The 14,173-nt window shown below is 35.7% G+C and overlaps 1 protein-coding gene across 1 annotated transcript; it reads left to right on the forward strand.

Annotated features, from left to right (window-relative positions):
• The first annotated feature begins 1,566 nt into the window (after window positions 1-1,566).
• LOC144432701 (short transient receptor potential channel 4-like) lies at window positions 1,567-13,777 on the forward strand. Its single transcript, XM_078121003.1, has 14 exons — window positions 1,567-1,735; window positions 2,406-2,515; window positions 2,649-2,756; window positions 4,394-4,573; window positions 5,183-5,413; window positions 5,734-5,921; window positions 7,620-7,816; window positions 8,046-8,185; window positions 8,733-9,388; window positions 10,412-10,607; window positions 10,947-11,126; window positions 11,628-11,666; window positions 12,336-12,460; window positions 13,231-13,777. The coding sequence occupies exons 1-14, from the start codon at window positions 1,567-1,569 to the stop codon at window positions 13,775-13,777; spliced, it is 3,066 nt and encodes a 1,021-aa protein (XP_077977129.1).
• Window positions 13,778-14,173: the final 396 nt, after the last annotated feature.

Consider the following 14,173-nt stretch of genomic DNA (forward strand, 5'->3'; position numbering starts at 1 on the left):
GGTGTTAACACTAAGTTGTTGATGTCTGTACATGATGTAACAGACAATCCGTCCATGTCTATTGTTAATCAAACAACCAGTATCTTGACCTGTCAATCAAACCATATCATATCCGACATACATACATACATACATACATACATACATACATATACATACATACATACATACATACATACATACATACATACATACATACATGTACATACATACATACATGCATACATACATACATACATACACACACACATACACACAGACAGACAGACAGACAGACAGACAGACAGACAGACAGACAGACAGACAGACAGACAGACAGACAGACAGACAGACAGACAGACAGAAAAAACAAAAGTATAATCCTAGAACCAAACAATACTTTTACAAAACTTAGGTAAGCTAGAGTAACTTTAACCCTAGAGTCAATCGAAACGTCACAGTCTCCGGTCCCAGTGGGTGAAGTATTCAAACATGGAAGTATATCAACCAATGATGCAAGTAATTATGACGATAGAACAGCTTTAGTCTTTCGACTTAACGTTTAATTATTGTGACTGCAACCTCGCTGTTATTGTCATCGGCATGTGAAGTTAAGTTATGAACGATTATTTTCACCGACTACTTTGGTGATACCATCCTGCAATCAGTGACTTTACCTCTTTCTTGATATGGCAATAGCGGCGTTCTATATAGGTTTTTGATTAGGTTTAAGTTATTCTATTGGTCTTGTCTTGCAGAAAAATAAAAATACATAGGCTTATTGTCACACTTCATTAGTCAGCCTATGTATACGTCTAAGTACTAAGTGAATGCTTCTACTTGTGTCTATATACTAACCCAGAACTGTTTACTGAGTGCAAATAATATCCTTGGGCTGAGGTTAAAACTACTCGTTCCCAGTTGTATCAACAAATCTGGCATCAGTATCATCAGCCAGATGTACCTTCTCAAGGATAACAAAAAATACGCATAGTTACATAAGACTTTGTCGAGTGGTAAATAGTTAATAGTTTATACAGTAACAAGGTTTGTGGGGGGGGGGGGGGTTAGAGTAGTGGTAAACAGTCAGTTAATTAATAAAATAAAAATTGAATAAAGTAAAATGGTAAGAGAAGAGTCGAATAATAGCGTATTTAAGTTAGTACTTGTATGATATAACTAGCCACATGTCGCAAGAAAAAAACATGAATTATCAGACCCCAAAGGCAAACGTGGATTTCTGATATAGATTAGAAATCATAATTATAACACATTAATTAAAAGTATAGACCCAGTCGTTATTTTCGCTAATGCAATAGCTCCCCCAACGAATGGTTAGCGAGTGGTTAAAAGCAGACAAACTAATGATGAACCTTTCAGACTAATTGTCAATAGTCTATGGTGTATAAAATGGCTATGTATAAATTTTAATGTGCAGTCAGAGTCGATGTCGTGTATATGTCAAACATGTAAGCCGGGTTGTCGAATTCGTGTGGAGAAAAAATCGAATAGTCATACATATTTGTGATGCTTATTGTTCTTTTTTTAGATTTAGATCCCAGAGTCAGTACCTGAAAACACAGAACGATGAAACTAAATAATAACGGCTTAGAGCAAATGTACCTAACGGCAGCAGAAAAGGGAGACATACATGCACTTGAAGAGGCTTTGAAAGATGATATCAACTTTGATATAAATGTTAAAGATCTCAAAGGAAGAAGTGCGCTGCAATTGGCCGTAGAAAATGGACGATTGGGTAGGCACTTGGTACCTGTACACTAATTGAAGCAAGTAAACCGAGAACGACACCTTCATTTCTATGTCCCTGAAGGAGGCTTAAGTGTCTGTGGGTGTGTGTGTGTTTGTCTGTCTGTCTCTCTGTGTGCCTGTCTGTTTGTCTGTATATCTGTACCATGTGGTTATATCTCAACAGCTACTATATAATTTCTAATGAAACGTGATACACATCTTTGAAGGCGATGGCCAAAAAAAATATTTAAAACATTTAAATATTTCAAAAATAAGAACACTAAATGTTTGTATCATTTGATTTCGTTACGTTTAATTAAGAAGCATTCACGTGTATTTGCGAATGTTTCGTCATGCATGTCATATCACGAGCCTTATAATCCAGTCAAAATATAGAATGACCCATCACCAACAGAATTTAGTTTTTCACCATGATCTTCAGATTGGTCCTCATAAAGAAATTTCAAAAGACCTCCTCAATCTAAGTGGTAGAACAGTATATAATTTGCATAAATCCAAAATGGCCGCCAAAACAACTCTTTATTAATATGACGTGTTACCACAATATATCAAGTATTTGGTATAATACTTGATTTCATTTACAGCTTTACACAGTAACTGTTGTTGACGTTTACACAATCGTTGACAGCAAGATGTCAGTATTTTGTTTCTTTCAGAGGTCATCGCTATTCTAATAAAGAACGGTGTTCAAATTGGAGACACTTTATTGCATGCTGTGGATGCTAAATTCAAAAAAGCTGTTGAGCTTCTTTTAAACAATTCCGGAGTAAGTACAAATCTACTAATTAGCTTCCATCCATCCATCTATACAATGTACCTAGCCTGTGCGCCTAAAAAAACTTTTGGTGGTAACCTCACACACATGGTTGTTATTAATTAAATGATTCCAACTGTTTCAGGACCAAGATATCATAAATTCCCATGCCAGCGAGGATAACGATGACTTCCACCCAGATATAACACCGATCATATTAGCAGCACAACAAAATGATTACGACATTATTAAGGTAGGTACTTTAATTCAACTTCACATTAATTTTGACGATAAAACAATTCCCACACTGCCACGAAATCACAAAATGTACCCACTACGTTAAATTGATATCATTGTTATAATGTTCTGTCGATTCTGTATCGTGGACGTGACATCATCGTGATTTCATGTATGGCAAGGGGGAAATACATGTAGGATTTCAGATATGGGGACAACGTGTAAATAGAGAGACGAACTTCATCTTTTGTTTTGTAACGAACGAGTTGTGTGGATTTTTCGAAGAAGAAGCTGCCGATACTAGCTTCAGTCACGCTTTTCATTCTGTCGACGTATTAGTGACTGTCTGCCGTCAAGTTCCAGTCCACTCGATCGCTTGGTTTGTGTTACGTAATTTATTACATTGCAGTGAGTTGAAATGTAACATGTTCCTTCTTTGTATCGTCTTAAGTGTGTATTGTTTCTGAGCAGAAAGAACCATGCAAATCTATAAGCTTCCATGACTATAACACGTGACCGTGAATGACAATATCGGGAAATCTGGGCCAGGGGCATTTACATGTATACTCTGTTTGTCATGTTTTAGCACAACTGAACCTACAGGTTCAGTAGTGTTATAGGCATGGCAAAGTGTCTGTCTGTTTGTTTGTATGTATGTATGTATGTATGTATGTATGTATGTATGTATGTATGTATGTATGTATGTATGTATGTATGTGTGTGTATGTATGTGTGGATGTGTGTGTGTGTGTGTGGGGGGGGGGGGTATGTGTAAACAACCTAAAGTCAAAAACCACTGGAGCAATTGCCATGATATTTTGTGGGTATATTACCTTGGGTGTCCAGTTGGGAAATTGTTCAAATCAAAATGATCTTATCATTGGTGTGTGATTGTGAATTGTGTTTTAAAAATGTGACATTCGGTCAGAAAACTTGATTTTAAAAAGTTAAAATCTACTGCCAAGGCCAAATTAAAAAAAAAATACCCAGCAGGTCAGTCTGAAATTTGATGGGAACGTTCTTTGTAGTGGTAAGAATTGTTCATAACATGAACATCCCGTCAGTGATATACAAATTAAGTATGAAAAATGTGTATTTTTGGTCAAAACCTTTAATTCCAAAACGTTCTTCGGGGCGTTTCTATTAAGAATTGTACATAATATGACGATCCCATGTGTGCTATGCAAATTAGGTTATTCTCAACGTGATGATAACACAAGCGATGTGCAAACTAGGTCTTAAAATGTCAATTTTGGTAAAAAAAAACTTATATCTTGAAACTGCATGGTGAATATGGTAAATAGTGTTATTCTGTAGTCATTGTTAAAATATTATGACGCCCTTAGCAACAAAATGAGGCATATTACAAAGATAACAACAGGGATGGGCAGGTATAAGTGAATACAGATTCAATATATCTTTGCAAATATGCCTAGCAATAGGACCACGACCATATCAACAGCTAAATGATGGTTTATATTGCAAAAACGAAAAGTGGAAAGGGCAGGTAAGGATATAAAGATTCAAAAAATATATTCAAATATGCCTAGCGACAAGGCCACGCACATAGCAACAGCTAAATACAATTGGGCTACATTGGCGCTATTTTTAACTTGGTTGTTTTATGTGCATGTTTCTCTGTATATCCAACAGGTGTTACAGGAGAAAGGTGCACCCCAAATCACTCTTTCAGATTTGCACACCGAAAAACACACAGTGCAACGATCGGTTGGGACCTTGAATATATACAAGGCTCTTGCTAGCGAGGCTTATATTTCCTTTATTGAACTCGAGAAGAAAGAAAAGTCTGACCCATTTGGCAGGGCATTTGAGGTGTGTTTCAATGCAATTTTCTTTCTTAAAAGTACTTGTAAAGTCACTGATCGAACTTGAAAACTAACTTATGATTCTATAGAGGCACTAAGTGCGAGGCACTAAAATACATTAAAGTGTCAGTAAAAGAGCTCTTGTGTTACTATATGCTGGTTTTATATTCTTTATATATTACACACACTGATTTCAAATTGATTGGTGCTGGCTGAAACAATTATCAATCAAGTTAGAAGCCATGGGGTAGGGGGTCAGGTCGACGTCAAAACTAAACAAAATTGATGTCGCCCCCAAACATCTGTAAAGTAGCCTATGTGTACAAGTAACATATAAATGAAATCAGTATGATGAGAAAACGCAGTTTATTTACTTGACAGAGACACAATTTCCTACTTTTGTCAAAGACGTAAATATTGCATATAGTTTAGTGATATTATGTCGTTCCTCTTCATACTATAAGCGTACGTTCGCATTTGCTGTAAAACGTCGTGTTAGTTATGCTGTTAGTTATAAAGCCATACCCTTCCCTACTCCCAAGGGCACCACAGGATTGGAAAATTCATATTTTGAAGAAAAAAAAATTTGTATTTTATTTCTCGTTTGTCTATTCAGCTATCTGCTGAACTGAGACGTATGAGCTCATTGGAATATGAGTTCCGAAAGGAATATCTAGATCTTGCCGACCAGTGTGAATTGTTTGCCGCCGAACTCATTGGTCAAACCCGTGATACAGATGAATTACGGACTGTACTGAACCATGAATCCAAAGGCAGTACTAAAACTGTTCGTCAGAAGGATTTGCCATCCAAGGTGGTGTATGCTGTAAAGAAAGAGCAAAAAAAGGTACGTGAGAGCGACGTAGTCGTTGTGTTACAGTAATCGCATTCATGTACACACAGCAACAACAACAACAACAACAACAAATCACACACCTATCCCCTACATATTACACACACACACATACATACATACATACATACATACATACATACATACATACATACATACATACATGCATGCATATATTACATACATAGTACAACACAGCCTATTTTACAGCACCGTCCAAGACGCACTATCAAGACGGAGAGAGAACATGCGAATGTAGAGTTGATTTTGGCTATGTAATGAATAATAAAGATGCATGGGTTTATTGGTTTCAGTTCGTGACCCATCCCTACTGTCAGCAAGAATTAATAGAACGTTGGTATCGCGGACTTCCCGATTGGCGTGACTCGAGCAAACTGCGCAACTTGTTGATATCGTTGCTGATAATGGTGTTCTTCCCTATACTTTCATTGTTATATGTCTTTGCTCCTTTTGGAAAAATTGGACGGTTTATGCGAGTACCGTAAGTTTACATTCCATAATGGAAGGTCATGTTTTAGTGATGTCTATGTGTGTGTGTGCGTATGCGTGTGTGTATTTGTTTGTTTGTTTGTTTGTTTGTTTGTATGTGTGTGTGTGTGTGTGACTGTGTGTATGTATGTGTGTGTATGCTTGCATGTGTATAAGTATGTCTGTCTCGGCATTTTCTCACAGACGGATGGCTCAATTCAAACGGAATTCGGTGCACACATTAAGAGCTAAAACATGATGTAGGCTTGTTGTTTCACTTATGGGGCATTACGTTTTTGACACAGAACTAGAGAAATTTCAACTCGAGATTTACAATAACAGAGAAACAATTAACATAGCAAAATCCTTCGTCCAATCACATTCAACACTGATAAGCATTGGTATTCTCTCACAGTGTAGTAAAAACAGACTTCTCATGAAAACATTACACAAATCATGAATTTCATGATTTTAATGGTTGCAATAAATGTTTATCTTCTAACATGATAAGCAACTTATCAACTTGACTATTCTACATCCCCAATGTGCACAACACCTATATAATTGTTATGTTTGCATCAGAAGTTGTCTGTGTATTATATGTCATGTCACATGAGTGAAACACCACGGCAACATCACTTAGCTGTATTAGTGTATTGGCTAGAACTGTTTAAAATTTGGCAAAAATACTATAGATATTAATGAGGTATTTTCATAAATAACCATTTCTGGAAATTTGGCATCTTAAAATGCGTGCGTTAAAATTTATGTAATTTTATATATACCTTGATATTTAACAGAATGAATGTTTCCTATAAAGCTTTCAATACTAATATGTATAATTTGCATAATTAATGGTTTTCAATAAGTAGAATTTACTCTTTAAATTTCATATAACTTGGTACATACATCAATTATAACAAATCGCACGTGGTCTAAAGGTGTTGATGACGCATTTATCTAAGTGTCTGAGAATAAAAACCTATGATCAAAATATGATATCTCGAGATACAGAAGAGAAATTTATGTGGAGATATTTGCTTCGTTTTTGCTTTGTATCTGAGTTTTTCCTTTATGTTCTGCAGACTAATTATGTTACGTTCATAGTAATACAATAATTGTATACGGTTATCTAAGGTCGTTCATTATTTAAAATCTCTTCAGACAAAGATGTTGGTGATTGAATTCCAAAACACACGCAGTTCCTCGTTAAATTGAGTCTAATGGTTGTTTGGAAAAAGCATCCTTGGAGTTTCTCAGTTAAAAGATCTCATTCACGCAAACCAGAGCTGTTATTTCTTCAGCTACACTTCGTCCCAGTCGGACGGCTCCTTAACAACGGTGATGTAAAACAGGTCGTGGTTTGCGACGATGAAAGATCTTTACAAAAAATTATCTATTTATTGCACCAAGTCCAATTTATGTAAATTGTATGTAAATTTGGTACAATCTGAAAATCGGGCTTCGAAGACAATTTTTCTGGATCCAACACCAATTGTTTTCAAAATTCTACACAAAAATGCCTACAGTATGAGGACCATTTTCTAGCACATTTTCTGAAATGATCTGACTAGATTAGACTATTGCGCGAACGCGATCATAGTAAATGAAGCATATACTACAGTGTATTCTAGAAGACAACATTGCAAACAGAAATACACTTCTGACCGAATTTGACATTTTTATTAAACAAAATGTTGTACTTTTTCAGGTATGTAAAATTTCTGTTGCATACAGCATCGGAACTGCTCTTTATCCTGATGCTATTCTTGTCGACATTTCATTACGATGACAGTTCGAATGGAGACCCGGATGGCGAGGGCTCCTTATTGATGATGCAAATGCTCAGCCAGCAGCGTGGTGCTATGCCGACGGAATTGGAATGCATTATAATGGTCTGGATTTTCGGTAAAATGTTCATATTTAATACCCTGATTATTTTTCAAAGTGTATCTGGCAGAAATATATTGTTTCTTATCTGAATAAACTGTGTAACTACAATGTCGATATTCGAAATCACTCAATTGTACTCACCGCTCGGGCTGTGGTCAACTTTCACAGAGTAATTCCTTAATTCGCTGCTGTTTATTTCATTTGGACCATAGGTAACATAGTATATGTATTTATTGGTTATAAGGAATGGTATGGCGTGAAATCAAGGAACTCTGGGGAGAAGGAATGAAAAGCTATTTTAATGGCGCTTGGAATTTGTTTGATTTCGTACAACTTGGGATGTACTTATCATGGATAGGTCTTAGAATAGCGGCTTACGTATTGGTAAGTTACTAGAGTTTGAGAAGACTTACTTTTAATTGATAGAATGGATGATATGATCTCCAGCAATTAATTGTATTTGACTAGCGTTTGATGACTTGGCTATGTACCATAAGCTTTTGACACACCCACATCAACCTATCCATACTACAGTTTATTTAGTAGGCACTTATGATTTTATCTGTACAACATGACGTGTCGAGTCACAACATTATGATTTTAATAGAAGCCTGGTTAAGGCTTGACAACTAACACGACGTATCTTGTGGTGTATATTAGGATGCTGACAGCATCGTAGGTTATTTATTGTATTCCCACTTGTTTTCTGTCTAATTTATCTATTTTACTTAAGCTTATGTATACTAAAAGTAATGGGTAAGTGATCATTCTGTACATTTTATTCGTCATTTTTCTTCGAAGTGCCCCCCCCCCCCCCCGGCCGGCCATTCTATGCATTTTTCTCCACAGGCTTCAATGTTGTGTAACAGATTAATCCAATAAGGTATTAAATCGACGATTACGATACAGCTTCCGTATTATTTGTATTTAGGTACATGACGAAAGGATGTCAACCTCCAGTTTGAATAAAAGAGAAGCAAATCCATTCACTAATATCACTAGTGAAGTAACGATCCATCACCTGTCCCGGGAACATGTTGATACACGCTTGTACATGCATAGCTTGTTGGATAATGTGACAGCTCAACTTATCGAAAATATAACACAACTAGTAGAATATGGGAAAACTTCACACCAATACGAAGAACTGTCAATAAATATGACAACAACTCTGAGTCGCATGATTCAACAGATCATAAGTATCTTACCGACTGGAGCTCCCCCAACGACGGTAGTAGATGTTGATAACGGCACTTTTGACGACGTATCTTACTCGCTGCGTCGCAGTGACTGGCACCAAGCAGAACCTACACTAATTGCAGATTGTGTGATGTCACTGGCAAACGTCATCGCCGTCCTAAGGATCCTCCGCATAATGGTCATAAATGAATATGTTGGTCCTCTTCAGATCAGTTTTAGTAAAATGATGGCCGATATCATCAAATTTCTTTTCATCTTTTGGGTAATTTGGTTTGCGTTTGCTTTGGGTATGACAGAAATATACTGGTCATATGCTGCTGAAGAAAAGCTTGATTGTTTGAACAATGGTAACTCAGAACACGAATGTGGAGAACAATACTTTTCAGGGTGAGACGATTAAGCCAAGTAAAAACAACAATATATATATATATATATATATATATATATATATATATATATATATATATATATATATATATATATATATATATATATATACATATATATATATCTGTGTGTGTGTGTGTGCGCGCGCGCGCAGGCATGGAGATTACAGCTGTTTCTCTCATGCTCATTTCACGTGTCTATTCCGAGACACGTACGTACGTACGTACGTACGTACATACATACATGAATGCATACATACATACATACATACATACATACATACATACATACATACATACATACATACATACAATGTACATACATACATATTACATACATACATACATACATACATACATACATACATACATACATGCATACATGCATGCATACATACATACATACATACATACATACATACATACAATGTACATACATACATACATACATACATACATACATACATACATACATGCATACATTCATACATGCATACATGCATACATACATACATACATACATACATACATACATACATACACACACATACACACACACGCATACATACATACATACATACATACATACATACATACATACATACATACATACATACATACATACATACATACATACATACATACATACATACATACAAACAAACATATAAAGTTGTTTTTTCCGCATTTCGCATAAGTTCAGCTGAATTTCCCATGAATTAGGAGAACATTTGGAGAAGTCAAAACATAAGTGTTATTTCAAGCATATTGTTTCGTCCATGTACTGTTCTCATATTTTGAGATCTTTAACAGTAAAATTTGGAATATGTTTTTGGATTGTTTTTAACTGCGTAGTGCAAACTAGTCTGTGTGTGTGTGTGTGTGTGTGTGTGTGTGTGTGTGTGTGTGTGTGTTTTGTATATTATTATTATTATTATTATTATAAAATAACACTGCCGACTGTGAGATAAAATACTGTTTTGTAAATTTACCATTTGCAGTTTTTTCGTGTATTCTTTTGTAGAATCGGGACATCGTTGATGTCTCTCTTCTGGTCCCTATATGGCTTAATTGACCTCGAGGTGTTGCATGTCAATGCTGACCATCAATCAACAGAGTTTATTGGTGAGATGCTGTTTGCTGGATATAGCATTGCTGCAATTGTTATATTGATGAATCTACTGATTGCTTTGATGGGAACAACGTACGAAGCAGTCGTGGTAAGTAAAACCTGTATAATAGTGCACCAATTGATAAAGTAATATATGCATTTGTATGGTAGATTTTCATTTTGTTAATACATTTACTATCCTATTTCAAGAGAGAGAGAGAGAGAGAGAGAGAGAGAGAGAGAGAGAGAGAGAGAGAGAGAGAGAGAGAGAGAGAGAGAGAGAGAGAGAGAGAGAGAGAGAGAGACTGTGTGACTGTACTCCTATATAAAACGTCTTGACAGTACCAGATATTAAACGACAATTTGTCACAGCTATGATCATATGCTATCGATTATTGCATGGGACCTTTAACTTACTTTTCATGATGTATTGTGTTGTACTTATCAGGAAAACTCCGACACAGAATGGAAATATGCACGTTCAGAAATGTGGTTGGATTATTTCAGAAGCGGGGCCACAGTACCCCCACCATTTAATATGATACCAACGCCAAAAGCAATCATGCGATTAGTCCAGTTTGTGTGGAACAATACATGTGCACGTCGATGTGGTCGCGAAATTACATGGGTAAGAGTTACTCTAAATGTGCCTGAGAATTTACTTTGATTTTACCAATAAACAAAGTCCAAATCCTTCAGTCTTTACAGTTGATACTTTATACTCTAATGATATATTTTGAAAATTTGACAATTTTAATGTATGTGAGTGATAGCTCAATCTGTTTTATACATTTATACTCACTGCATTAAGATCAATACCATGGCCAATTTGATATATGCAACATACATTTCAAGGCATATGATCCTTTGTTAACGAGATAAAACAACACCCCATATGACTGGAAAGAAGACCCCTCAGCTATCTCAAAACACATAATTTATCAGGAATAAGCGTTCACAGCATTATGTACTCTCGGGCATTTCTCTTTCCCTACATGGATAATACAGGATACAAACTGCTTACGGTACAACAAATAGCAATATCTGGTGTGGTTTGTTTTTGCCAATAATGATCAATATACTGAGGTTTTAAGGATTGCCAACAACATATTATATTTATTTGTCATAGGCATCACGCAAGCCAAAAGTGGTAGAAGACAACTATAAGGTACGACTAACTTAAATGAATACTTCAAAACTGTCATTAGTAGAAGAAATAATTTGAAGTTTATGGCTTTACTCCACATGTTACTTCCATATTCGACATAGTGACATATAGATAATTGTATGCAGAAACATTTTCAATTACACAGCGTTAAAATAGAGAGTGCTTTGTTTTTCATGAGAATTATGAACATACACAGTATGTGAGAATTCGGGATATTGGTCCTTTTGAAATACTACTTGAAAAAAGTAATGGTATTTTAGGGTTCATCATCCAAGTTTCAAGGAAATCATCAATCTTTCATTTTCCATAAACCTGTTAATTCAGTAATCGGCGGCACGATTTATTCTAAACTTTAAACTGGTTGATTCTGATATATCTTTGTGACCTCTTCTTCTAAAACGTGCATTGATACCTCTGAATTTCTTTAAATGTCATTTGATAATAGCTTGAAGAATTCTTGAAAAAAAGCAAACAAGCAATTAAACAAACCTAAAGTCAAAAACAAATATATATGATAAAAAAGTAGTGATACTTTGTGTTAAATTAAAGTAATTGTAAACGGATACATATTACTTGTCAACCTCAGCCATTCCCTCCACAAAGAAGCCTTATATTTATATATTGATGCAAGCTGGGATTTATACTTTATATTACTGATTGTAATTGCAGGATGTATGTAGACAGTTAGTGCTTCGTTACTTTGCTGAGAAGGCAAGCATTGCCCGTGATTCTGGAGATAGCGGTGTTTTCAAAGAAGAACTACTGACCGTTAAACAAGACATATCGTCAATAAGGTAGTAAATGACTATAATTAGATTATAATGTATGTGTTAATAGTTATTTTAAGGACTTCAGCCAAGATTATTATTGCGACCTTCAAAAACAGTTTGAATATTATGTGACCAGTTTTGATATGCCATACCCCCTCTGAATTATGTGTAAGGACACTCCAAAATATCTCATTAGCATATGAACACCAAACTAACACTCAGCTATGTACAAACTAGTATAAAAGAGAATAATAGTTTGTACATGACTGAGTGTTTGTTTGGTGTAATACAATCTTCCAGATGATGGGACATAAAGCAAATTGTTCCTTTAACCGATGCCTTGGTAATTGTAATATTAGGGGTGTTTTAATTTAGATAAGAGGAGAATGTCATTATTTAATCAATAAATAAAGTGAAAATTGTATACAACCGAAAGAGAGAAAACTAGCCAGGGAAAGAATGAAAAACTGTTTAAAATCACTATAAAAATCAGTCAATTTATCAATATCGCACAAAAAATAACTTTTATCTAATCACAAAGACTAATCATTCAATCAAAAATAATCAAATAAATCGGTCGATCGCTCGATCATTCAATTACATGCCTGCTGACCCCTGTGCTTATACTGTTACAAATTCTATAAGCACTGAAACGTTTTACTGCCGACACCTTGAGTGATAGTACCGGAACAAATTTAAATACACCAACGACCCATCCTACCAACTATACGTGTATGGCAAATAAAAGGACTTTTCTTAAGAGTGCTAATCAGACAATATTGTTTTCACTACAGGTATGAAGTATATGGTATCCAAAGACATCTCAAGGAAACCGTTGAACACTTCGATGGTAGGAGTGATATTGTAACGGAAAAAATAACACAACTCAAGTCTCACGTGAAGCAAAACAGAAGCGCAGACCACGAAGAACTTTCTGAAGCACAATCCGAATTAATAGGTCTAACTGGACGTGGTCATGACATGTTGGTTGATCTTGACGAAAAGCTGTCACGTATGCATCAACAACACTTGGAGAAAGAAGAGGAAGCACAGAAGGCGATGAATAATATCTTGAAAGAACTTAAGACAGATATATCTCGAAACAAAGAAGCGGGTGGAGAAATGCTTAAAGATATGCAAGAACATATTGACAGCAACCGTGAGCGTGAGAGTGTTGTGTTGAGAGATCTTCAACAAAGATTGTCCAGCATGCAGCGTGAGTTGGTAGAGCAGGAGAAGAGCAAAGTTGCTATGATCGGAGATATACAGAAACTCACAGAAAAGGTTGAAACTCTCAGTTTCCAGGCCACTAGCCTCGCTTTAGATGATGACGAGCCTTAGATTCATCTAGTGCAAGATATGGGGTTGAATCCGTTTTATTTTAGCTCTCCGCTACGTAGCGAAGGGTAGCGAAGGTAGCGAGATTCAAAACTTACTCTTTTACATTCAGACACATTTTACGAATATATATTAAATATCAGACTGTATTACAGTCGAGTTTTTTTGCACAAAGTAAAAGGTGTACATCGTGTTACCCGTGTTTTATTTCTTTGACAATCATTTCACTTTGCTACATTCGCTACCATCCCCTACGTAGCGAAGGCGAAAAATATAAACAATTCAACCCCAGATTGAGCACTATATACTTAGATTGTTGAGCAAATGTTGTCCTAAAATATGGAAATTTAACATAACATTAACCGCTGAAAAGGAATTCCTCTTTCGCTTAATTTAGTT

This window comes from Glandiceps talaboti, chromosome 1 (genome assembly GCF_964340395.1).
Source record: "Glandiceps talaboti chromosome 1, keGlaTala1.1, whole genome shotgun sequence".
NCBI lineage: Eukaryota > Metazoa > Hemichordata > Enteropneusta > Spengelidae > Glandiceps > Glandiceps talaboti.

Coding starts and splice junctions, on each gene's coding strand:
- LOC144432701 (XM_078121003.1), top strand. CDS start 1,567: ATGAAACTAAATAATAACGGCTTAGAGCAAATGTACCTAACGGCAGCA. Junction 1,736..2,405: donor CGTAGAAAATGGACGATTGG/GTAGGCACTTGG, acceptor TGTTTCTTTCAG/AGGTCATCGCTATTCTAATA. Junction 9,389..10,411: donor GGAGAACAATACTTTTCAGG/GTGAGACGATTA, acceptor ATTCTTTTGTAG/AATCGGGACATCGTTGATGT.